We start from the raw sequence: 24,948 nt of genomic DNA, 5'->3' as shown, positions 1-24,948 counted from the left end.
CAACACTCCCTTCTGTGGATTTTCCCTAAGCCTATCTCAATACATGTACAGGCACCATATCCATCTCTCCAACTGATGATAGGGCCTAGTCGGATTGCAATGCTGACCTTCTCAACCTTCTTAGTGATTATGACGCTGTCAGTGTCCGCTATTACATTCTGTCTCCCCGGGATCGCCAGAAGATCCCAAATAACATTGCCCAGATTCTAACGTCATGATCTCACCCTTCACGTCTACGTAGGAGGGGTCCTGCATCTCATCCGACCATATGTCACTTCACCTCGCCAGTGCTGAAACTTGGTACTTTGGCCATCCTAAACATCACTGCCATTCAGCCTTTCGTTGCCTATTGTGTGGCCAGGGCCACAGCCACAAAGAATGTCTAGCTCCTACCTGACATTGCTGCAACTGCAGAGGTCCTCACAACTCCTTTTATTGCTGCTTCCCAACATACAGATTTGAGGCTGAGGTTGCTGGTATTCACTTCTGGGACTGCTTCACATTGTGTGAGGCCTGCTAGGGAGCCCATTGTCAGGGCTTCACCCCTTCTCCTCACCCTGCCTCTGCCTCTGCTTTTACTCCCCATTCTCCTCTTTTACTCCCATATTGTCCTCTTCCTTCCTTGGTTCTCTGCCTCCCTTCTGGTCTTCTCCCATGTACCTTCCTCCTATTCTGGTTCTCCTGCCTTGATCTCCTTCTGTCTCCCCTCCCCAGCCCTCCACTTCTGGTCTCCACCTCTGTCCCAAACCCAGTCCCCCTTCCTCTACCCCATTGTGGCTTTCCCCTCTTTTCCTTTGCTTGTCTGTCTTTCCCACCTCCCCCAAATCTGGTATCCCTCCTGGTGTCCTTCGCTTCCACTTCCTGTCTCACCTTCCTACTCATTCTAATAGCATCCACATCTATACTGATGACTCTCAAGTCCTCTGCTGGCTCAGGCTGTGCTGTCCTTTTCCCTGATACCTCTTTCCAGTAATATCTCCCTCTCAAGGCTAGCGTCCTTACTACTGAGCTGTTTGCAATGCTTTTGCCCTCCACTGTATCTGCTGCACCCCTGCTTCTTCTTATTACTGATTTTATTCTCTTTTTCTTCTCATCCAAGTCTGGTTGTTCCGTCTTTCTGTTTGTTACAAAACAGTCAATTTTTGCTGGGTATCTAGCCGTGTCGGAATCCCAGGTAATAATGCTGTTGATTCTTTGGCCCTTCCTACTCCTTATCTTTCCTTGCTACCTGTTTCTGATTATTTCCCAGTTTTATGGTCTTTTCTTTACACCCACTGGCAGTCCTTCTGGTCCACTCTTGCTACTAATAAACTCTGGGTGGTCAAATTCTTTGTTTTCCCTTGGTCCAACCCATCTCACCTCCACCAGATGCTGGGAGACTGCCCTGGCCCATTTATGTGTTGGCCACATCAGACTAAAGGCTAAGTCACACTAGCACTTTTTCCGTCGCTGTCGATGATTTATCATCTTTTTACTGTTCCATCGACTCTCTCTGTTGTCTTGAGTCAGCTAAAATGCAGTTTTCCTCCGCCATCAATTTTTAGTCAATAATAATAATAATAATAATAATAATAATAATAATAATACTTTATTGCTCTTACAGAGAATTTGTCTTGTGCTTGTCAGAGTATAAAGAAAAATTGTAAAAGTAGAAAAACTACCAAAGCTATCAATTACATCTATTCATCTCCAATCACGAACTACCCAAAACATAAAAACATAAATATAAAACATTAAAAACATTGCTGATATCCTTCTGAGCCGCCTGCCATTACAACTGTTGATTCACATTCATTATCCTAATACTAGATGGAACAAATGACTCCCTATACCGAGATGTTCGGCCTTGCACTGACCTCCACCTTCTGCCAGATGGTAACAATTCGTAACATAAGTGCAGAGGGTGACTGGGGTCATTTATTATGATATTGCTTCTCTGTACAACCGCTCGTTTATACAGGTCCAACAGTGGCTTTGTATTTTTTACTTTTAATCGGCTACATTTCTTTATTATCTTGTCTAGTTTACCTTTAGATTCCAAAGTACTATTTCCATACCAACAGCATATAGAAAATGAAAAAAATGATTGTAGTATACTGCTGTAGAACAAATCCAGTATTTTATTACTAACATTTAACTTGCATAGTTTTCTAACAAAAAACATTCTTGAATTTGCCTTCTTATATATTTTATCTATGTGGGAAGAAAAATTGAGTTTATTGTCTATAACTGTTCCTAAGTATTTGTATTCTTCTACCACGTCAACATTTTCATCATTGATTTCCAAAGATTCATGTTGTACGGGGAGTCTTACTAAAATCAATAATCATTTCCTTAGTTTTGTTAACATTTAGTTCCAAAAAGTTATCTTTGCACCATGTACTAAAATTGTTAACTTCTTCTCTATAAATAACATCATTATTCACACAAAGTGAGACAATGGCTGTGTCATCTGCATATTTAAATATCTTATTACACTCATTTCGACTCCTACAATCATTTGTATAAAGAGAAAACAGTAGTGGTGACAATACGCAACCCTGGGGTGCACCTAAAGATCTATGGTTTGTAATCAAACACTTTTATAACGAAATTTACTTTTGGTTAATTGGAATGGTGTTATTATCCTAACTTAATAAGATATTATTAAGTTGATGAATATATATATATATATATATATATATATATATATATATATATATATATATATATATATATATATATATATATATATATATATATATATATATATATATATATATATATATATATATATATATATATATATATATATATATATATATATATATATATATATATATATATAGTGTATATATATATATATTCTAACCTAGTAGTGAAATGTGGCTTGGTTGTTTGTTTACATTTTTCTAGGACTGTGACACTCTAAGGCAGAACTTTTAAGTAGCAACTGGCCAAGATGAGCAGCTCTGTTGTTTACGAGTGGACAAAACTCTAAAAAGTTTCTCATAGAGAGCATTGGAGGCCCAAAATAACAACAGCAAACTAGCAATGGCTTCATGAGGTGAAGGAGCCATGTTTGTTTACAGTAAACTAGCGCGGCAAAGGCAGAAGCGAGCTTGTGTTTGATGACCAATGTCGACAAAAGTTGACAGTCTTTAGAAGGTTGATGGAAAAAGTTGACAAAGTTCTAGTGTGATGCCTAAACTCATTCTCACTTGATTTCCCATTCCCCTCCCCAACCTCTCCCCCTCTTGTGGCATCCTTTCCTCTCTTCCCCATCTGCTTTCCTGCCCCACCTTTGCGGCGCCTCTCCTTGTGGCCTTTCCACATCTGTCTCCCCTGCCCTGTGCTCCCTGTCTTGCTGTCATCCTCACTGAGTCTCCTTCCTTTTCTATTACTGCCCTTATATCCTTCCTTTGTACCATTTTAAGAATCGTGGTTTCTATTCCTTTTGTTTGAAATGCTAGAATGTACTGGGGGTTGATGTTTCTATTTAATAGTAATGGAAGAATGTTTTTTTTATTATACTGTTCTATTTATTGAAATAACTTAATTATATCAATGTTCTTTCCTTAATGTGTTTCTTTGTGGTCTGGACTGTAGCAGGTTTTTCATTTTAAGGAAGCATTTGTGAACAATGTATCACTGTATTTTCTACCCAAATTTCATTATCTGATGTATAAGTTTTGAATATTAGATTTTTTTCACATTACTCTGGGTAGTCTGTAGTACTATAAACAAATGTTTTCTTTGATGGGGGTGGCAATGATTTTCAGCTTGTTTTCTCAATTTACACAACACTTCTAACTTTTTTTCTTGTCATCATGGATATCAAGACACTAGAATGGAAGAAGGTGTTGAGAAATGAAGTTTACAATAACTGGGCACAGCTCATCATCTCCATTGCCTTGCTACCAGTTGTGCTGTCCCTATGATGTCTGGTCTGTTTTACCAGAACAAATTTGGTTGACAATTATCTTTCTCACACAATTTGATCCTGAGAAATTAAAGATCATGTCATTTTTGTTTCATTGTAGATGTTATGGAGAAGTTGCTGATGTGCTTTTGCTATCACCCAAAGCATACAATAGAAAAAGAAAAAGAAAATGTTTGATACATGGAATGTTTCAAACATTTATGAAAAAAATTGTTATTGATGAATTAATTTGATGGTTAGGCATTATGTTATATATTAAAAATATCTTAGAGTTGACAAGAGGATCTTAAGACATGGAGTATGTGAAAGGAGTGGGAAGGTAGATACATGTATTATATCCAATCATATTGTTATTTGGGGAGAAAAATTGTGAAGAAATTTGAGATATGAATAGCTTGGAAAAAATATGTGAAATAAACAGCAACAAAAAAACATGAGTTGATTAGATGTAAATAAGATGATTCCTGCATTGCTGAGAAACCAACCGGTTAACATTTTTTTAAAAAATTAATTAATTAATGATTTATTATTATCATTTATTATTTTTTTTACTGTAATGCAAAATAACCATTTATGTATTTTGTGATGATGTTAAAATGAGAATGGGATCAGTAGAGAATGAGTCAATTGAACTTAAAAGTAAAGCAAATGAGGAGAAAAGCCATAACATCAAAATAAAAAGGATAGTATATTGTGTGGCTGTCTGTGTGTTTGCTACATTGGAAGGTTGCTTTGAAAATGAGAATTTAATTAATGTTGTAAATTCCACATCGAGAAATATAAAATTTGGTTGTGTTGTGGAATGATGTCTTGTTACAGAAACAAGATTGTCATTGTATTAGTTTACTAGAGTCACCCGCTGATATAAGAGGCTTTTATGTCTGAGGTTTGTTCAGCCTGTTGGGAGATTTTATTTTTTAATTTTTTATTAACATTATTTCCATGTATTTTGATATTTTGTAAAGTCAGTTTGTCTCTATATTCTGTAAAATTTATTTATTTCAGGTATCGTAAGAAAGGACTTCGACTCTGTAGGAAGAAGGGTACAGCACATCCCAGGCACTCAGTGAGAACAGAAAATGAAGCTTCTAAAACCCAGAGTGATGTTGAGGAAGGAATTGCTACACAAGTAGAGATTGATACTCTCACATTTGACAAGAAGACACAAGTAAATGTTTTAGAAAACAAAGATTCAAATTCTGGCTTTGTAGACAGTGATAAAGAAATAAAATGTGAAAACGCTGAACAAAAAGTAAGCAATCTTGATAGTGAAGAGGCTGAAAATTATTTAGAAAGTGAAGTGAAAGCAGAAATCATGGAAGCCTCATCACAAAGTGGAGACCAAAAGCACAAGTTGCTGGAGATGATGTCTCGTGAGTTCAATTCTGCAAGCATTCAGGAAGGAACTGTTACCCTCGAATCAAGAAAGTCTGCTCGAGTTCCTAGACTTACAAGAAAACGAAAAAGTGAAGTGATTGATACTCCAGAAAAGACATCAGAGACCACAGCCAACCAGGCAAGTTCCATAACCACTGTGACTCCCATTATCCACAACCCCATAACCAGTGCTCTCAAGAAAATTAGGAAAGAAAGCTTAGAAAACCTTCCATTACCTACATCTCCAACTTTTCCTGGAAGAACTAGGAGGAGCACACAGGAAAGGAAATCAGGCAGTGAGAAAGATTCTGGTGAGGAGGCAGGTGGAATTTCAGAAGTCCCAGAAGTAACAGAATCTAAAACAGAAGAGACTTTGTCACATGAAAGAACTACTCCAGATACTCGTGGGAGGAAAAGAGCCAGGACAAGGGGCAAATCTACAATTGAAGGGGAAGAGGGAAATGACTCTGGAAATGAATCGCCCACTATTCCAGTAAAAGGACGAGGCAAGACACACTCTAGTTCTGAGGAAGATTCGCTTATTGCCAACTCAGATTCACCATGTTCATCCAAGAGCCGTGTGAAAAGTACAAAAGGATTGGGTGAAGGTGAGGTACTTGGTGTGGCTGCACAAATAAAGGGAAAGGGAAAGGTCCCATTTAAGGAGGAACCAATTAGTGACATCAAAGGACGAGGTAAAGTGAAAGTAGAAGGAGAAAAAACTGAAGATCAGCTGAATACTGTACTTGGTTCTGGTAAAAGTCAGAGCAAAATAAAACCACCTTGTGAAGATACTGGAAATGCTGCCACCACTAATAATGGCTCTGTGGTTACAATGTCAACTAGATCAAGAGGAAAAACAGAATCTGAAAAAGAGGGAACCTTGGAAACAGAATCACTCAATCAGCCAAGGCGCAGTATGACTCCAGTGAGTGGTGATTCCACTCCACAGTCTGAGTTAAAACGATCTCAACGAATTTTGCTGTCTCGTGAGGGGAGCTCAGATTTATCTCCCTTATGCAAAAGAGGAACACCAAAACCCGCTCCAGAGGTAATAAAGAAACAAGATACCCCAACACTCCCTGCTAAACCTCCACTTTTCAAACAAAAGAAAGAAGAAATAGCATTCACTAAGACAGGCAAAAAAAAGAAGAAGCATTTCAAAGGACTTAGTTACTCATTTAGCACAAGGAAAAAGAAAGGTAAATCCAAATTCAACCAAGGCAAACTTTGCTTAGATACATCTCAAGAATCAGATTCTGTTGTGTCAGAGGAAATAGACATGGAGTCAGTTGATTCATCTTCACAAGATGTTCCATCAGAGCAACTTTCCAATCAGGATCATGATGTTGGTGACGATCGACTTTCTGATGGAGGAGAAAATGATATTGAAATGGATAATGTTGAGACCCCAGATCCTTCAGCAGATGATGATAGTGTGAGAGATCGTACCCTTGAGAAAGTTTCTACAGATCTTGCCAACAGTGATGGAAATGCTGAGAGATTAAAAGATGATGTTAAAGAAGAAAAGGTCACTGATGTTTGTAACAAGTTTGATAAGGCCATTAAAAGTGAATTGCTTGAAGAAGAAAAAGATAATATTGAAAAAATAAAAGATGACTTAGATGGTAAAGAGGAAATAGTATCAGTTGGTGATCTTAAGGAAAGTGAAGTTTCAGAAGAAAGTACAGTTGCAAAGCCTGATGTCTTGGTAGCATCAAATGAAGATGCAGTAGAGGTAGAAAGCAGCAGTCCTCCTGAAACAGTAAAGTCAGAGAATGTAGAAAGTCAATCAAAAGTAAAGAATCATAGAGACACTGAAGTGAAATGTGGTACTAGTAAATCAAACCAGACCGAAGTTCTTGGAAAAGGAATGAGGACAAAAAGAGCCCCTCCCGGTGTGCCAGTCTATAGTTCACTACGTAAAGAAGTTAACCCTGTCATCATCCGAAAGAAAGTTACTGAGAAAGAACATTCCACATCACCTTCCAAAGTACTTAGCACACCTGAATTGGGTTGTTCAGCCTCTGAATCTGCCTTCTCTCCAGGAGCAGAGGTTGAAGTTCAAGTACCTGAAGAGGATGGTGGAGAAGCACTGAGCAAGAGACCTGAAGAGGCAGCTTCTAACAAGAATGGTGCAGGAGGCACAAACCAAATTAGTAACAACTCACCACAAATTCCAGCACTTAGCAACAAATTGCAGGGTGCAGAGGCAGTAGAAGTGCCATGTCAGGCTAGCAAAGAGAACCTGGCACTCCACGATGAAGGCCTGCGGCATCCCAGGAGACGTCACAGTTTTAGTAAGAGAAAGATGGATGATCTTGTGCCTGAAGGTCATAACTCTGACTCTAGTGACTCTCTGGGTGAGGCTCGAATGCCTGGTGAAGGAGTAAGGAAGAGCAAAAGATTAAGTCGACACAGTTCTCCACATGGCCTGTCTTTTGCGGCTCCTGAATCACCAGAGGGGCCCGGCAAGAGCCAGTCTAAACCCATCAGCAGTCGATCAGCCTATGTTGTAAGTACCATTGTGCTGTTGATACTTGGTTGATGCTTAGCTATAACAATAACTTAGGCTTTATACCTGCTAGTGTTGGTAAGTGATTGTTGAAATGTTTTGCTTTTACTTTTTTGCATTTTGTGTCTGTTGAGGTGATATTCATCTTAAGACATGATAATGGAAAATGGTTGGATGAACAAATTAGTTTTCTTTATTCTTTTACTTGATATAGAAAAAAATGCCCCCAATGCCATGTTAAGAATTTTCATTGCAGAATTATTTATGACAATTTTATTTCAAAGTAGGTAGGCTTTAGAGCTTCAGACGTTACACCCCTGCAATCCTCTACATTATGCTGCATGGTAAATGGTCTTTTATTTGGTCATCTGTATTAACTGATGTTAAGTTCTTTAGTATACTTTTTGGCCATTTTGACTTATAATATTCAACAAAAGTTGCAAGAAAGAATTCAGTTGGACTTAACTGAAAAGTATCCCTACTTTTATATTTTTAATGAAAATTAGATATCAAAAAGAAGTAAGGAAAGGAATATGATCTCTCGTGGATGCTTTCATAGGTTATGGAAAGGGTCATTGGAGTCAACGATAGGAATTGGAACCTAATTATCAAAGTAAAGTGAAATAGCACAAATTTTAGCTTGCATTTTCTGAACTAATAACTGGGAATGGTATTAAAATTGGTGGTAGTATGGGTAAATATTGCAAAATGTTGTGTTTCCAAGTTAAGTATTTCTGTTGAGGGTTTTATGGAAAAAAGTAGTAGCTGTTTAAACATACTGCAAACTAAGTTTTCCAGCTTTTGAAGTGTATTTCAAGTATTACATGGTACTAAATACTAAAAGACTATAGCTCTGCATGTTATGTTCTTATTTTGTTGTATGTTTTTAACTTAATGGTACAATATACTTTTGTATGGGTATTGGTTGCATGTGAAACTTGAATATTTTATTTTTACTTTTATCTTAGTATGAATGATTTCTTTGAAATAATGTTTTTAAGGAAATTCCTTTATATTTCTCACTGTTCTGCAGTATTTCTTTTTCAAATTCACAAAAGTAGTACATTTACAGAAAGGTATTTGGTAAAATACACATGCATGTGTGTAGTAGATGTTTTTGTGTTAAGGTAGAATTACATGATTTGACCCAAAGCTAGGTCAGTAAGAGCTGTCAACACTGCCTGTATCATCACTTTTTCAACGGAGATTCTTGGCCCTCAGACTCCAGCCTCACCAGGGGAACACCATTGCTATATCCTGTCTCCACCTGTGAACTTGACCCAGAGCTATCAGCAAGGGAATGTGCAATCTGTATGTCTTATTATTATTTATTATTTTCCCTATTGCATATTTTCTGTATAATAACTGCAAGAATGAAAGCTGCTTACTTGCTGACTACTGATATACCTTAAGTAGTTGTGCTAATTGACTCACCCTAGTATTTACATGCTTTGAAAACCTTGGTATAACAGTAGTATTGCTTCTAAACTTTTAGTCTTGTGAGTATGCATATTCCTTGCCATTCTCGACCTTTCCCATCATATGGAGAGCTACCAAACCGAAGGCAGGGAAGAAAGTTCTGTGGAGTTTGTAAACTTGACTGAGATGTAAAGGGAGCAGGCTTGGAAAGTTTCTTCTTATGTTTTTACTTCCATTTTCATTATTATTATTATTATTATTATTATTATTATTATTATTATTATTATTATTATTATTATTATTACTACTATTACTATTATTACATTTTGAGAAGATCTTTATGAATATTTATACAGCTATGTATGTGTATGAGTGTGCTTATTGGGATACTTAGAAGCCATAATTTTCAGCATTGCTCCATACAGTATTTATCTTTGGTGTACATGAATTGGTTTCATTCCTACTCATGTATCAAGAAAACATTTAAACTTTCTGCTAAGGACAGCAGAAGTTTGCAAACTGAAGTCTACAATTATTGGTTTATCTTTTGCCTTGATGTATACAAGGTTGTTGGGGGTAAAACTTTACAGCCAAATGAAAAATATTACTAAAAAGTTTTGAAGTTATTACCACCAAATAGACACTAAGAGTTACCTGAATCACTTGTCTAAGTAATGTGTAATTGTCAGAGTTCAAAGTTTTGTGTAGTTTGAGATATTATGCAGTTACACAAACATTTTTTTTTTGTAGTATGGTCAATCCTTAGGGTGCATTTACTCCAAGTGAATTGAATTAATTAAATTCATGAAGAATCATCTGAATCTAATAATTTTGAATCAGCATAGTTCCAACTGACTGAGTCACAACACATCCGATTCCCATCATTCAGATGATTCAGTACCAAGACAGCCTTTGGGAAGTATGGACATATTAGCTTTTGCAGAAGTAGCATTATTACAGTGGCTGAAGTAGCATTGGCATAGGCATCAGCAATGAATATCGATTCATGCCATTAATTCTAGAAGACCTGAATTTGGGAGCTTTGGACATTTGTTCCCAGATTTGGTCAATATCAGGAGAAGTTTTATGATTTTTTTAGGATAACCACAGAATAATTTAAGATGTTGGTGGAGCCTGTCACCAAGAAGAAGTAGTAGGCCTACAGCAGAAGCCATGTCAGTTCGTGACACTGAGAGAATACTCTGTCTTGCCACGTGGAGCTGTTGAGTGGCAGGACAGAATGATTCTCTGCTACTTACATTCACCGATGAAGAAATGGGCACACCAGTTGATACCATATTATCATATCTACTTTTTATTTAGGCTTATGGAGGATATCAAGAGGATATTAAAACAATGACATATGTTAATTTTAGTATTTTAGTATTTTGTCATATTAACTTTTACTTTATGTGACATGCCTTACCGTAGTATTTAGTGAACGAAATCAGAGGCACAGGGATGAATAGCAGGAAGTTTACATCCCTCCCCAACTCTGTCTGGTGCCTGGCTGACTGATGGTTACGTTATGTTATGCATTTCAAAAGTAGACGATACACCGTACAGTTGCCACATGAAAATAAGAAAGCATATCCATAATGCTTTCTGTTGTGATTTGTTTTCAAAATATGCAGAATAATATTGTCAGTAATTCATTGGCTACAGCAATTCCTTTTATGATTCAGTACAATACAAGTACATGATCTTGGTGCACAGAATCACTAGGATCATATATAGCACATCATTCTCGAACTACATTGATTAGGACGTACATTAGCATGGTGCTTACTCCTTGGCTGAATTGCCTTGAATGATGAAAAAATGGATCCAAACCAGTCATTGATTCCATGAATATCCATGATTTAAATTGACTTGATTAGCCTGGTGTAAATGGTTACATTGAAACTAATGCAGCGAATCAACATGATTCATGAATCATGTTGATTCTTCATAAATTGAATCAGTTTGATTCACTTGGTGTAATCACACCCTAACTGCATGTAAAGTGAACCCATTATTTATTATCAGCCTATTTTTCAACCAGTAAAGCAACTAGAAGGTTAAATAAAAACATTTTAGAGAAAGATGCTTTTTTGTTTAAAATTATGTTCCAAAATACAAGTCTGATGAGATAAAAGAATAAACAAAAAAAATGTACAGTATGGACACTGTAAAGGCATCATCCCATATGGGTTCACCCCAACGCCATTCAATTTTTCTTATAATACTAACAGTGGACCAAGTTCACTGACCATCACTTTATCACTTGATATTACACGTAAAGACCTTATTTCACTATCACACAAACTCCCTAAAAGATCCTGACATGTTTCTGGTCGTGACATAATCCATCATAAGACCAAAATATAACATCAGACACTGAATATATATATATATATATATATATATATATATATATATATATATATATATATATATATATATATATATATATAGTACAGAGAGAAGACCCACAAAGGACGGTTATCTTCATTATATCCACTTCACAACGTTTCGGGAAAGTACATATCCCATCTTCAGGTACAAAAGGAGGATCTTAACAAAAACTCCAAGTCACAGAGAGACTTAGCCTGTTGGAGGTGGAGTCTTTGTAGTTTCCTTGCAAGGAAACTACAAAGACTCCACCTCCAACCCTTTTGTACCTGAAGATGGGATACGTACTTTTCAAACGTTGTGAAGTGGATATAATGAAGATAACCGTCTTTGTGGGTCTTCTCTCCTGTACCGTACGCTTATAGACGCCCTGTTTTCAAGCTATATATATATATATATATATATATATATATATATATATATATATATATATATATATATATATATATATATATATATATATATATATATATATATATATATATATATATATATATATATACACACTTTTTTTTTTTTTTACCTTGCTAGGAGACAACTGGCACTAGAGGCATACAAAATGGTGGCCATGTAAACAACTTCAGTTCTCTACTTTCCTTGCCATGACGTCACGATACATCTCTAAACATTTTCATCATTGCAAACGTATGGGTTAAACCCAAGTTCAGTTTCACTCCCAACAACCACATATATCGAGAGAGAGAGAGAGAGAGAGAGAGAATTGGTATTCAGGAATAATCAGATAAATTTTAGTTTATTATATTTAATGGAAAACTTAAAATCAGGACTTATGTTTGGTAACTAAATGTTCAACTTGACACAGGAGATAGAAATGGTGATATGTTAGGACTACATAGTGCTTGATAGACTAATATTGTACTGGAACAAAACGAGACAAATAGGAACATATGAGAACAATTCTGGTATTTTGAAGCAAGATTTCTTCACAAATGACTCAGAATCGGGTAATGCTGGTAAGACTCAGTCTTGTTATTATATCTAAGGAATTGTGGTTCCCGGCAAGGTGACAAATGTGGATACAGATATTTAGGTGAAAATAAAGATGATGCATGATAGTAGATAAGTCTTGAATATATTGGTGTTCCCCAGGCGGCCCCAACCCTGACTAACGTGTTGTGTAAGTGTCGGATCAAGTACAATCCCTTGGCCATTGTCACCACGGGGGAGGTGTACTGCCAGGCCATTGATTCCTTTGATGGCCGTATGATTGGATGCTGTAATATTGTAACAAATTATAGGTAAGGTTTGTGATACTTTACTGCTTTGATTTAGAAGTGTGAATTTCCTTAGGACTGTTTGATACACTTGAATTCATATAATAAATACGTCTTTCTTTTAGTTTTGTGTTTGTTTGTAATTGAGCTGTTTGTTTATATTGAATTATTCTCAACAGACTTCTTCGTGTAAGTGGAAAGATTCCTTTCATGCTGCTGTGTGATAACCACCGACAGAGGCTTCGGCAACACAACTGCTGTCCATGCTGTGGCCTTTTTTGCACTCAGGTTAGTGGTTGTTCTGGATGTCATCCACAAGTCACTTGATTTCTTGATTTGAGCTTGAACTTTGCTTTTGAAGTGAATGGATGTATTTAGTTTTTATTTTTACAGGGTGTATTTTATGAATGTTCATGGGACAAGGGAAGACTGCGCCATTACTACCACAAACTGTGCAGTCTGGTATTGAATGGAGCAAACCTTTGTCCTCACTGTGGCTCTTCTGAAACTCCACAAGAAGTTCAGTTAGAGCTGACACTTGCTAGGAAGCCTGTCGTGTACCTTAAACAACATCAAGAAAGAAAGGAGTAAGTTTTGATGAAAACCAATATTTCCCTTTTTTATTATAGGTTTTTCAAATAAGAAACGATAAGATATCATGAATTTTTTTTTGTAATATACAGACATTATATTAGTACACCTAACCCTCCGTTATCGCGTTTAGGCATTATCGTGCACTTATGAAAATCTGCAAAATTCAGTTTTAGTACATCTGTAAAGTCATTGTAAAATTATTGCACACCCATAGTAGTAGTAGTAGTAGTAGTAGAAGTAGTAGTACTACCCATATCCCAACCACACTGACAAATGTTTAGATAGGGGGAGGTGGAGGAGGAAGATGATGATCATGAGGAGGAGGAGGAGCCAACAGCCAATCATTGCTGTGTATTCACGTCACGTGATTTGAATAAGGGAACTGATTGGTTCCAGTCACTCTGCTCACCACCACCACTGCCGCCACCACCACCACCCATCAGTCTCACACGTGGTATTCTGTTGTTCAGAGCTGGTTTTCATTCATTTCAGATTGTCAGATGTTAATAAGCTACTCCAGTATTAATGATAGTAAATTTAGGGTAACTGGAAAATTTATTAGGAACATTTTTGGGTTGAGGCACCAATTTATTTATTTCCTATTTATTCTTCACTTCTGTTATCACGTTTTCTGCTATCGTGCGATTTTATAGGCACCAATTTTGCGCGATAACGGAAGGTTAGGTGTATACAGTAACACATATTCAGCAATATTTAAAGCATAGTGTTATTGAAAGAATGTAATCAAGCCATTGGTATTGCATGTTTAAAGGTCATCTGCTCGCATGACCTGGTCCAAGGGAGACACTCCTGAAGATGCGGGAACAGATATGGCAGCAGAGAAAGAGCCGTCATTGGAACTAAGGAATGGCAGGCTTATTTCTGCTAAAACATTGCCCTTTGGATGTGGCAGAGAGAAATTACAAGAAGCCATCCGCTGTATTAATGAAGGGAGAATTGTTAATGTCAAGTAAGCTATTGACCTTTAATAATTAATTGTTGTTTTGAGAAGAATCACATATCTATTAACTTATTCAGTGAGTTCTTTGGAACATTTGCAAGTGTAGGGCCACAGCTGAATTCTCAGACTATTTCGTCCTATCATTGCAATTAAATTTTACACTCACCTATCACCCTGACCACTACTACTTTTTTCTTAGATTCTGAACACATTCCCTTCTCTGAGTGAGGTGGTGTGTGGCAAATTTAGACTTGGATGTAAGTCATAATAGTGATTATAGATATCCAAATACTGGAATAAGGATAACTGCACATCAATATTTTAATGGTATGAAATATTTCAGATCATTGAATAAAGGAATATATGCAGCATGTAAGCAAAATGACATTGAAAAGTTACTTCATGCTCTAGGTAAGTTTTCTTTTCCACATGCTACTGGATTTTGAGACCATCTAGCAAATATTGGAATTGGGTTATTGATGCAGATGACTTTCCACCTTTGTGAAAACTTTTAAGCTCATTTGCTATATAAAGTAGAACACTGTTTGAAGAGTAGACATCATTTATAACATGCTGAAGACTTCATTATTTCAGCCTGTGAAGAAAGTGCACTGAATTACTGTTTTGGTTATTGATGTGCTTCTCATTTCAGTCACTGGCTTAAGTCCTAATGTTAAGGTGAAGGAGTGTGGAAGTCAGACAGGGCTGCATGTGGCTGCTGCCTTTGGAAGTCTTGCTGCCCTCCACATTCTGGTCATGGCTGGAGCTACCATAGACATGACTGACACCCAGCTCATGACACCTCTTATGATTGCCATCACCAAAGAACAGAATGATGTAGTCCATTACCTAGTGCAAGCAGGTGCCTCACTCATGGCCAAGGTTAATACTTCAAGTTCATGTAGATAAAATAAGATTTCCCCTTGAGTGGATCTTCTTTCACTCTGTAACTCTTCACAATTAGAAAAATAGTATGCCAAAGTGATTATCTAGCAAAGATTGAAAGCTTTTGAATTAAAAAAAATTGGCTAGTCATTATTTAAATGGACTCTACAATTTTTTTCCAGGTATTTCTTAGATCTTATCTTTCATATGTTAAGGAGAGAATTGAACTATAGCTGCTAAATATGTACCCATCTGAAAGGTTAGGATTAATTGTTTTTGTTTGTGTTATTAAGAGGAATCAAGTTTCTAAGTGTCTGGTTGCATGCTAATGTGGTCACTTGGGAAGCTTGTTAATTGTTATAGAAGAGTAGTAGATGAGGTAAAAGGGAAAGATGGATGGGTTGACACAGTGTATTTAGATATTGAAAAGGCTTTTGACAGAGAGCCACATAGAGGACTCCTATGGAAAAAAGAACACATTAGAGGAATACAGGGAAGTATCTTAAAGTGGGTTACAGACTACTTAACAGAAAGGGAAGTGAGGACAATGATAAGAGACACCCCCATCAAGTTGAAGCACAGTTACTAGTAGCATATCACAAGATTCAGTGCTAGCACCAATTATGTTCAAAATATATATATTAACAATATAGAAGAGGGCTTGGTAGCTACATAAATTTGTATGCAGATGATGCTAAACTTTTGAGTGTAATAAGGAGCATCAAGGACAGTATGGAACTGTTGAGAGATATTGAAAAGATTTGGGAATAGAGTCAAAAGTGGAAGTTAGAATTTAATACCAGGAAATGCCATATAATGGAAATAAAAGACCTATGTAGGAATACAAAATGAAGAAGAGAATATAATGAAAAGGAGAAAAGAGAAAGATCTGGGAATGATTTCACAAGACACCCTGACTAGAAAGACACATAAATGGATTATTTGCTTCAACATACAAAACACTAACAAATATCTGGGTGGCATTCAATTTACATGGATAAGAGTATGATGAAAAAGATTATAACCACTATGCTAAGACTAGAATTATATAGCAGTGGTGTGGTCACCATACAAGCAGAAGGACATCAGGAGACTAAAAAGAATCCAAAGGACTGCTACAAAGATGTTGCCAAAAATAAAGGATCTTCCCTATGAAGGAAGACTGAAGGAAATGGAACTACCAACTTGTGAAGGATAGACAGGAAAGAGATCTAATAATGATGTAGAATTTAGTAAGCCATGTGGAAAAGATAGGTAAGACTTGGTATCACCGACAGAGGATGGAGATAGATGAATAAGATGACACTTCAAGATCATGAAAATCAGTGTTTGAAGAATATTAAAAAGTTTAGTTTTCCACATAGGACGGTGGACATCTGGAACGGAATGAGTGCAGAGATTGTAGCTGCAGAAAGTATGCACAAATTTAAGGAAAAGTTGGATTAAAGTAGATATGAAGACAGGTCACTATGAGCCCCGCTCGAACCCTGTAATATACAACTAGGTAAATAGTCTCTCTCTCTCTCTCTCTCTCTCTCTCTCTCTCTCTCTCTCTCTCTCTCTCTCTCTCTCTCTCTCTCTCTCTCTCTCTCTCTCTCTCTCTCTCTCTCTCTCTCTCTCTCTCTCTCTCTCTCTCTCTCTCTCTCTCTCTCTCTCTCTCTCTCTCTCTCTCTCTCTCTCATCACTTAATTTTATTCGCCAAACACATACACATTCCTTTTGATGTAGATGGTCTGGTTTGGAGTACCCTAGTATATAGATAGGTAAGTAATTTTTAAGGGGTTGTGGAAAGGTAGTATGATTTATGAACATCTACGAGGTAAAAGAAAATATGAGGACAAGGTTAACTCAGATCCCTTACTTATATAATAACTAGTTAAATAATTTATAGCACTTAGGTAAAATCCATACCTTGTATCATCATGCCAGAATAGTCCACTTCATATTCTATACTGAAAGAGTGGATGCAATATTAATTTCTGTTAACCCATACAGGGTTTAGTCTTTATGTATACATACCTCCTTGAAGAGTGTTTAGTATGTATATATATGGTTTTCTTTTAGAACCTTTGTATGCCTTTGAATTTTGTTTTTATATAAAAGATTTGTCACTAACAGTAACATAATAGGTTATGACAAGTCAGGAATTAATCTTTTTATATATATACATATATTTTTGGTTAGTAGTTATTATGGATTGAATACTTCAGTAGGAATTGAAACATACTTAGTGGTTATTTTCTTCTCGTGATGCATGCTCCATCATGCATATAATATCAAGTAATAAAATGAAACAGAAAACTATGGTGTAGAAGAGGGATAAAAAAAAAAAGAAAGAAATGGCTATAAATATATTGGCACTTTAGAGACATTGGGTGTTACCATGTGTGTATCCAACCATTTTCCTGAATTAACAATTCTTGTTTACCCATAAGTATTTCTGATATAAAAAGTATTTATTTATTGCACATATTAGAGAGTTGTGGAATGTGTATGTAAAGTAGAGAATATAAGATAAAGAAAAAATTGATATTTAGGTAAAAAAATTCCCCTTCCTTAGTGTGACATCGTGAGCTCTCAGAAGGGAAAGTTTTCAATAACAAGTATTGCATGGTAGCCACACTTCAGCTCATCACACTGGAATTATATATATATATATATATATATATATATATATATATATATATATATATATATATATATATATATATATATATATATATATATATGAAGCAATTTGATTTTTTATATATATATATATATATATATATATATATATATATATATATATATATATATATATATATATTATATGGGATAAAAAAAATCCCAAAAAATGCAGTCTATCATGACCCCTATTTCTGAAAAGGACAACACTGTGTAGGTAGGTTAACATGAATTTTTGTCTGATGGAAAATATATAGATTCTCTCTCTCTCTCTCTCTCTCTCTCTCTCTCTCTCTCTCTCTCTCTCTCTCTCTCTCTCTCTCTCTCTCTCTCTCTCTCTCTCATTAGACTCAGGATGGAATGACTTGCCTTCATCTAGCTGCCAAGTGTGGAAACCTGACTGCTTGCCAGCACATTCTTGAGTCTGGCCGGTTAACTAGACATGCCATCAATATGCAAGATGAGGGAGGTTGGACCCCATTGGTCTGGGCATCTGAGAACAAATTCACATTTGTTGTTAAGTAAGTGAAGTTGTGTGTATTATAGGTACTAGGAAAACATTAAATCTGTTCTTATGTGTGAAAAAAGAATGTAGGGCAAGTGAATAGAAGAAAAGTAAATAGTAATACATGAAATGTTCATTTACACTATATTAAAAGAGTTTTGCCTCTAATCATCTTGAATTTTATATTTTATAGACTCAAAATCCTTTTATCAGTAATTTTTCTTCAGTATAGAAATATCAGGCATCAATATCTTCAGTAAAACACTTGTCTGTGCTAAACAAATATTAACTTGTAATTGTGTGGAATATTAGTCCATTACAGGTTGAACTTGCACAGTTTTGCTTCCATATAAATGCATAATTTCCATTATTCTTCATAGGATTTATACATAGGACTTGTCTCTTGCAGGTTTTTACTTGATCGAGGAGGTAATCCTCAACTGTGTGATGTGGAGCAGAACACAGCCTTGCACTGGGCAGCCTTCTCTGGCTCCACTGAGATCTGCTCTATGGTCTTAGACAGAGGCTGCTCACTGCGTTCTATGAATGCTCGTGGGGATACTCCTCTGTAAGACCTACTGAAAGTTTAATTATACCTTGACCATTTGTGGTAGCTTGTATGAGTATGATTGAAAACTGAATTTTACTTGTCATGTTAGGATTAAGTTGCTTCTTAACTTGAAGCAAAACTACTTTAATTCCATGTACAGGAGAACTTAAGTTACTAAATGCCTCCTTTCTTAACAAATCAGTTTTTCAACAAAATCTTGAACTCTATTTTCTATTGTCGTACCATAATTTGGTTGTGAAACAAAGTTATTGATTTCAAATATTAGAAGACAACAATAGCTGCTATTTATTATTAATTTCTATTTTCTATAAGTATTTGTTTTTATATACATGTATTTGAAAGAGAGTTACAAGAGTGTAAGACAGCAATTCAATCTTTGAAATACGTAAGGTAGATGTGATCCTGTTGAATAACCTAGATGTAAAGCAAAGTTTTTAGTGCTCAGGAGTAATCCTTAGCAAACTGTGGTTCTCTTGATCTTCTCAATGCTATCACAACTGCACAACTGCATTTTTTCAGTAGATTTTTCCTACAGCAAGATATCTAAGTGTTATGATCACCTTCATTTTGGTGATAAGTGGTTTCTCTCACTAGATCTGTACAGTTTAAACAGTATTTTCTAATGAGGTTCCACTGTATATGATTACATGGGTGTGGTCAGCAATTTTACATCTAGTTAATTAAACTTCTAGTACTGCATATGCTCAGTGTTAAACTTATGCTGCATCCACAGACACATAGCAGCCCGGCAGAATCACATCGATGCTGTGGTGCTGCTGCTGACTCGTGGGGCCAAGCTGGATGTGCTGAACTCCAAGAATCAAATGCCCATCGATTGTGCCTTGCCTGATTCAGATGTTTACCTCCAGTTGACTTTGAATAGCAAAGTGCTGGAAATTATGAAACAAAACAACATTAGAACTGAGAAAATATTGAGCAGGTAAGGCAGTGTGTTGAAATATTCTCATAATAAATTAATCGCATAACTTTAAGACCACCATTACCTGTTTTTCCTCATTTTTTTACAGAAAAGACTCCTAAAAACTTAGTAAATAATATTTTTGTATTATTAGCTGTGAACCTAATCTGGCTAAAGGGACTAACCTGTTTAATGGCATGGTCAAATGGTAAACATTAGTTTGGAGTGTTTTGTCAGTTAGGATGAAGCAAAGTGTAAGATTAGAATACAAGAATCTAATAAGGAAAATAGGAAGAAGCTAGTAAATCTTCATATGGCTGCCCCCATATAAAAGATACTTATGAATTAATTTGTCTCATCTTGTTTTATAGATTTTTTTTCACTACTTGCACATCATTTCTGAATTGTTCCTGTTGTCATTCATCTACTGTCCTCTTAAATAAACAGCTTCTTTCTGTCCCTTTTTAAATCTAGCTTAAAAAGTTTAGAGAGATATCTTTTTTTAAACCAAACATTTTCTTTATTTTATTGTAATTTGTATCAAAACAAGTTGCTTTATGTAGGGTTATTAAAAGTATGATTATTTCTCTGCAAACAGTGATATAGCTGGGGGTAAAGAGGAGGTTCCAATACCATGTGTGAATGGTGTTGATGAAGAGCTGCTACCAAAGGATTACCTTTACATTGCTGAGAATTGTGAGGCATCCAATGTAACAATTGATCGCACCATCACATCCCTCAAGGCAAGTACTTTTCACTACGTATCCATGTACCACTATGTTTAAAATGCTCATGATATAGGCAGATTTTATCAAGTTGAGTGCAGGATTCAGCAACACTATCATATGTACTGTAAGGATTGTCATTCACATTTTTTTTTTCTTTTTATTATTCTTGACAAGTTTTTTTTATATAAAACTATTGCTCTCCTTTTTTATATTTAGACTAAGTAAGTTTAGTTGTTGGCTTCTAATCTTGAGTTAATAGAAGTTTTCAGGTACAGTTAGCAGAAAAATAAGTGATGCTTTAATGTTGTGAAGAATGATAAGGTTAGTAAGCTAAATAAGCAATATTGTTTATCTACAGTGGTGTGAATGTGAGGATGGGTGCAATGCTGAGCACTGTGGGTGTGGACAACTCAACTTCCAGTGTTGGTTTGACCCAGATGGTCGCTTGCTACCTGAATTCAATTATGCAGGTATTTTCAAGATTTTGTATATTTTTTACTATTTATTTGTTTTTTATATAATTGTTGTACTTAAGATCTGTGAATATTTGCAGCCTATTACCAAACTGACATACCCAAAAAGAGAGGCATGTGAGACCTTGAAACATGCTTGAATTAATCAAAACTTTACTATTTATAAACATTTTTTGGGAATTTTTTAATACAGTTATTTCTGTTATCAATTACAGATCCTCCAATGATTTTTGAGTGCAATAGAGCATGTCGGTGCAACAAGCTGTCATGCAACAACAGGGTGGTGCAACATGGTATCTCAGCTCACATGCAGCTATTCAAGACTGTTGGGAAGGGCTGGGGAGTACGTGCTCTCAAAACTATTCAAAAGGTAAAACTTCCTTGGCTACACTAAAAGTAATACATTGACATTGTCTTATTTTCAATTTTCTACTCTCGTAGATGTCAGATTGTATGTGAAAATTAAGTTGCATGAAAGAAATTCTGGAGATAAAAGAGGATACAGTCTGCCAGAAATAATGGAATTTTTTGCATTCAAGCACTGTAATCATGATGTTTGAGCTTGATGAAAAATTAATCAGATTAAGTGAATTCTTTCTTAGTTCTTAATATATATATATATATATATATATATATATATATATATATATATATATATATATATATATATATATATATATATATGTATATATATTGGATACATGTACTGTATTTGAAAGTTGGAAATATGTGAACCATTATTTTCTGCATCATGGTAGTGATTCTTAATATATTTACTTCAACAGGGCTCTTATGTTTGTGAGTATGTAGGAGAGATCATCACTGATTTAGAAGCTGATCAGAGACAGGATGACTCATACCTGTTTGATCTTGATAATAGGGTAAGCACAAGTGTCATTCACAATATCTTGAATCACACACAGTATATTTTGATTTGTTTATTGAAATTATTATCATTTACATCTCAATAATATTGTATGCAAGTGAGGCTTTTATCTGTTGTACACCTCTGAACATTATCAGGTGTCATTTCAGTCTCAGTTATTGTCTTTGAAGTGGTGTTTTTTAGAACTTCTTTTCCTATCAAAGGAGTTTCCTGTATCAAGTTTGAGTAACTATGCAAGAAATGTCTGTGATTGGTTGTAATGTAAGTAAGTATTTATTTTCAGGACAGTGAAACCTTCTGCATTGATGCCAGATCTTATGGTAACATAGCTCGTTTCATCAATCACCTGTGTGAAGCTAATCTCACCCCTGTCAAAGTCTTCATTGATCATCAAGATCTCACTTTTCCAAGAATCGCCTTTTTTGCTAACCGTGACATTGAGGCTGATGAAGAGCTTGGGTGAGTATCATTTGGTATTTTTTCAGTTGAAGGTTAATACAAAACTTTGGGAATTAATGAACTGCAATAATACATATTTAGAATTTCTAGGTAGAGTTGAAAGAAGAGACAATTTAGGCGGTTTCATCAAAGATGCACTTGGGTGGTGATATGGGTCCTAATATGGGTACCACTGTAAATGAAATTGCCTGTACCACTAATGGGTGGAAGGTTAACAGCACTTCCCACATAAACTCTTCAAGTATGCCTTCAAGCACTATAGGCTATAACAAAAAAAAAAAAAAAAAAAAAAAAAAATAAATAAATAAAATAAAGGTAAGAGAACTTTCTCTTCTCCATGATGGACACAGGAACTAAGCGAGTAGTGTGAATGAATGAGTGGATAAGTTAAAGTTGTGTACCTTATTTTGGCAGTCCCTTTTTTATGTGGAAGATAGCTTTGGTATATGTATGTATGTATGAATGTATGTACGTATGTATGTATATGAAAATAATTTGCCACCATTTTTCTTAACAGATTTGATTATGGTGAGAAGTTCTGGATGATTAAATACAAACATTTCACGTGTACTTGTTCTTCAGAAAAGTGTAAGTATTCCAGTGAAACCATTCAGACCACCTTAGAAAACTACAACAGAAAACTTCGTGAACTTCAGGAAACTGTGTAATGCATCTGACATTTGTAGTGAATGTGCTTATATTTATCACTGTTTGTGGCAGTTCATTAATGTCTGTAGGACTACCTAATGAAAAATACAATATAGAACTTTTGATAAGACACACACACACACACACACACACACACACACACACACACACACACACACACACACACACACACACACACACACACACACACACACACACACACCGCGTAGTGTAGTGGTTAGCACGCTTGACTCACAATCGAGTGGGCCCGGATTCGAGTCCAGAGGGCGGTGAGGCAAATGGGCAGGCCTCTTAATGTGTAGCCCCTGTTCACCTAGCAGTAAATAGGTATGGGATGTAACTCGAGGGGTTGTGGCCTTGCTTTCCCGGTGTGTGGAGTGTGTTGTGGTCTCAGTCCTACCCGAAGATCGGTCTATGAGCTCTGAGCTCGCTCCGTAATGGGGAAGACTGGCTGGGTGAACAGTAGACGACTGTGGTGAATTACACACACACACACACACACACACACACACACACACACACACACACACACACACACACACATTTTCAGTCACAATAATAGTCAATTTATAAAGGGAAAATAGGATGACTTCATTTGTCAATAATGTATTATATTATGGTGTTTTCAGGGGATTTTTATTTTATTTTTATTATTAATTAATTAATTATTTTTTACATACAAAATTTCCATATAGAGATTGTTAAACTGCAGAAACAGATCAGTAATAAGTGTTCACAATTTCTAATGAATGAGGATGTGTGTAATTAATGAACACTGAGCAGGTTCAGAATACACTCACATGTCCTGAGTTAAAGTGATCATGCTGCAGTGCATTATGCAGTATTGAATATCTACAAAGGTTGAGTCACTGAGCATCTGAGTGTATCAGTCTAAAGTAGGTATGTAAAAAGCTGAGACAATTGTGGAAAATAGTTGAATTGGTGGATACCAGACTGACATTACTGCTTACTTCGTAGTTATTCATTATCCTTATTTATTTAAATAATGATATATATTGCAATGAAACATTGATACATTTTAATCTACATAAGTGACAAGTGCTGTACACTATTGCTCATGGTATATCAGATGTCTGACAAGGATTGTTTTGAACCATTAAACCTCCTTTTAGATTAATTTATAATTTCCTGGTAAGAGATTTTTGTTTTGATGTGCCAGTTTCTTTTCTTGATGCTTAACAACATTTTTCATGAAATTTATGAATTGGAATTTTGCTTTTATTCTGTTGTACTACAACATTATTGACTAATTGCTAATTGTCAACATATCAATATTATTCAGACTACAAGATAGTCATCTCAGGCCTGCAGGAGTTAGGCTCACAAATTTGTGCAATATTTGTTAAGTGAGCTATATGCCTAAATTGGTTACTAGATAATGGACTTTCTGGGTTTATTAGTAGGTGAAGTTTTGTCTTACACAATAGATAATGGCATAATAGATGAAGAAAGGCTTATTTGATTAGATTTTTATCTATCTCTATCTCGAGCTTTAAGTTGTGTTTATAATGTTCAGTTTCCCTGAACTTGTCTGTGTGATCCCAATTCTTGGTTCTAATGTATATATCTAATGACTGACACTTGTAACAAGTTTTCAGGATCTATTCATTATAGATCCTCTTCAGAGAGAAAGAAAATAATAATTAGATAAAGCAAATATTCACCCATCAGACTATTTTATTATTATGAAACACATTTACTATATACAGTATTTGTTAAAAGTATGACAATTTTACATTCAAATTAAG

General features: G+C 35.6%; 1 protein-coding gene across 5 annotated transcripts in view; it reads left to right on the top strand.

The window, feature by feature from the left end:
• LOC123499176 (histone-lysine N-methyltransferase EHMT2-like) overlaps nucleotides 1–23,246 on the top strand; it is a 34,617-nt gene extending 11,371 nt beyond the window's left edge. For 4 of the 5 annotated variants that reach the window (XM_045246876.1, XM_045246877.1, XM_045246880.1 and 1 more), the window contains 17 exons: nucleotides 4,928–7,814; nucleotides 9,036–9,125; nucleotides 12,738–12,886; nucleotides 13,042–13,150; nucleotides 13,256–13,449; nucleotides 14,229–14,426; nucleotides 14,761–14,828; nucleotides 15,070–15,299; nucleotides 18,318–18,490; nucleotides 18,884–19,042; nucleotides 19,779–19,985; nucleotides 20,563–20,707; nucleotides 21,051–21,162; nucleotides 21,381–21,535; nucleotides 21,951–22,046; nucleotides 22,335–22,510; nucleotides 23,028–23,246. In XM_045246876.1, the coding sequence (XP_045102811.1) occupies nucleotides 4,928–7,814; nucleotides 9,036–9,125; nucleotides 12,738–12,886; nucleotides 13,042–13,150; nucleotides 13,256–13,449; nucleotides 14,229–14,426; nucleotides 14,761–14,828; nucleotides 15,070–15,299; nucleotides 18,318–18,490; nucleotides 18,884–19,042; nucleotides 19,779–19,985; nucleotides 20,563–20,707; nucleotides 21,051–21,162; nucleotides 21,381–21,535; nucleotides 21,951–22,046; nucleotides 22,335–22,510; nucleotides 23,028–23,178 (5,299 nt within the window). In that variant the 3' untranslated portion in view covers nucleotides 23,179–23,246. The remainder of the gene's footprint in view (nucleotides 1–4,927; nucleotides 7,815–9,035; nucleotides 9,126–12,737; nucleotides 12,887–13,041; nucleotides 13,151–13,255; nucleotides 13,450–14,228; nucleotides 14,427–14,760; nucleotides 14,829–15,069; nucleotides 15,300–18,317; nucleotides 18,491–18,883; nucleotides 19,043–19,778; nucleotides 19,986–20,562; nucleotides 20,708–21,050; nucleotides 21,163–21,380; nucleotides 21,536–21,950; nucleotides 22,047–22,334; nucleotides 22,511–23,027) is intronic. The other variant, XM_045246878.1, reaches the window with a different exon arrangement.
• The last annotated feature ends 1,702 nt before the right edge of the window (nucleotides 23,247–24,948 follow it).

This window comes from Portunus trituberculatus, chromosome 49 (assembly GCF_017591435.1).
Source record: "Portunus trituberculatus isolate SZX2019 chromosome 49, ASM1759143v1, whole genome shotgun sequence".
Classification (NCBI taxonomy): Eukaryota; Metazoa; Arthropoda; class Malacostraca; order Decapoda; family Portunidae; genus Portunus; species Portunus trituberculatus.
This window is presented reverse-complemented; position numbering and strand designations above follow the sequence as displayed.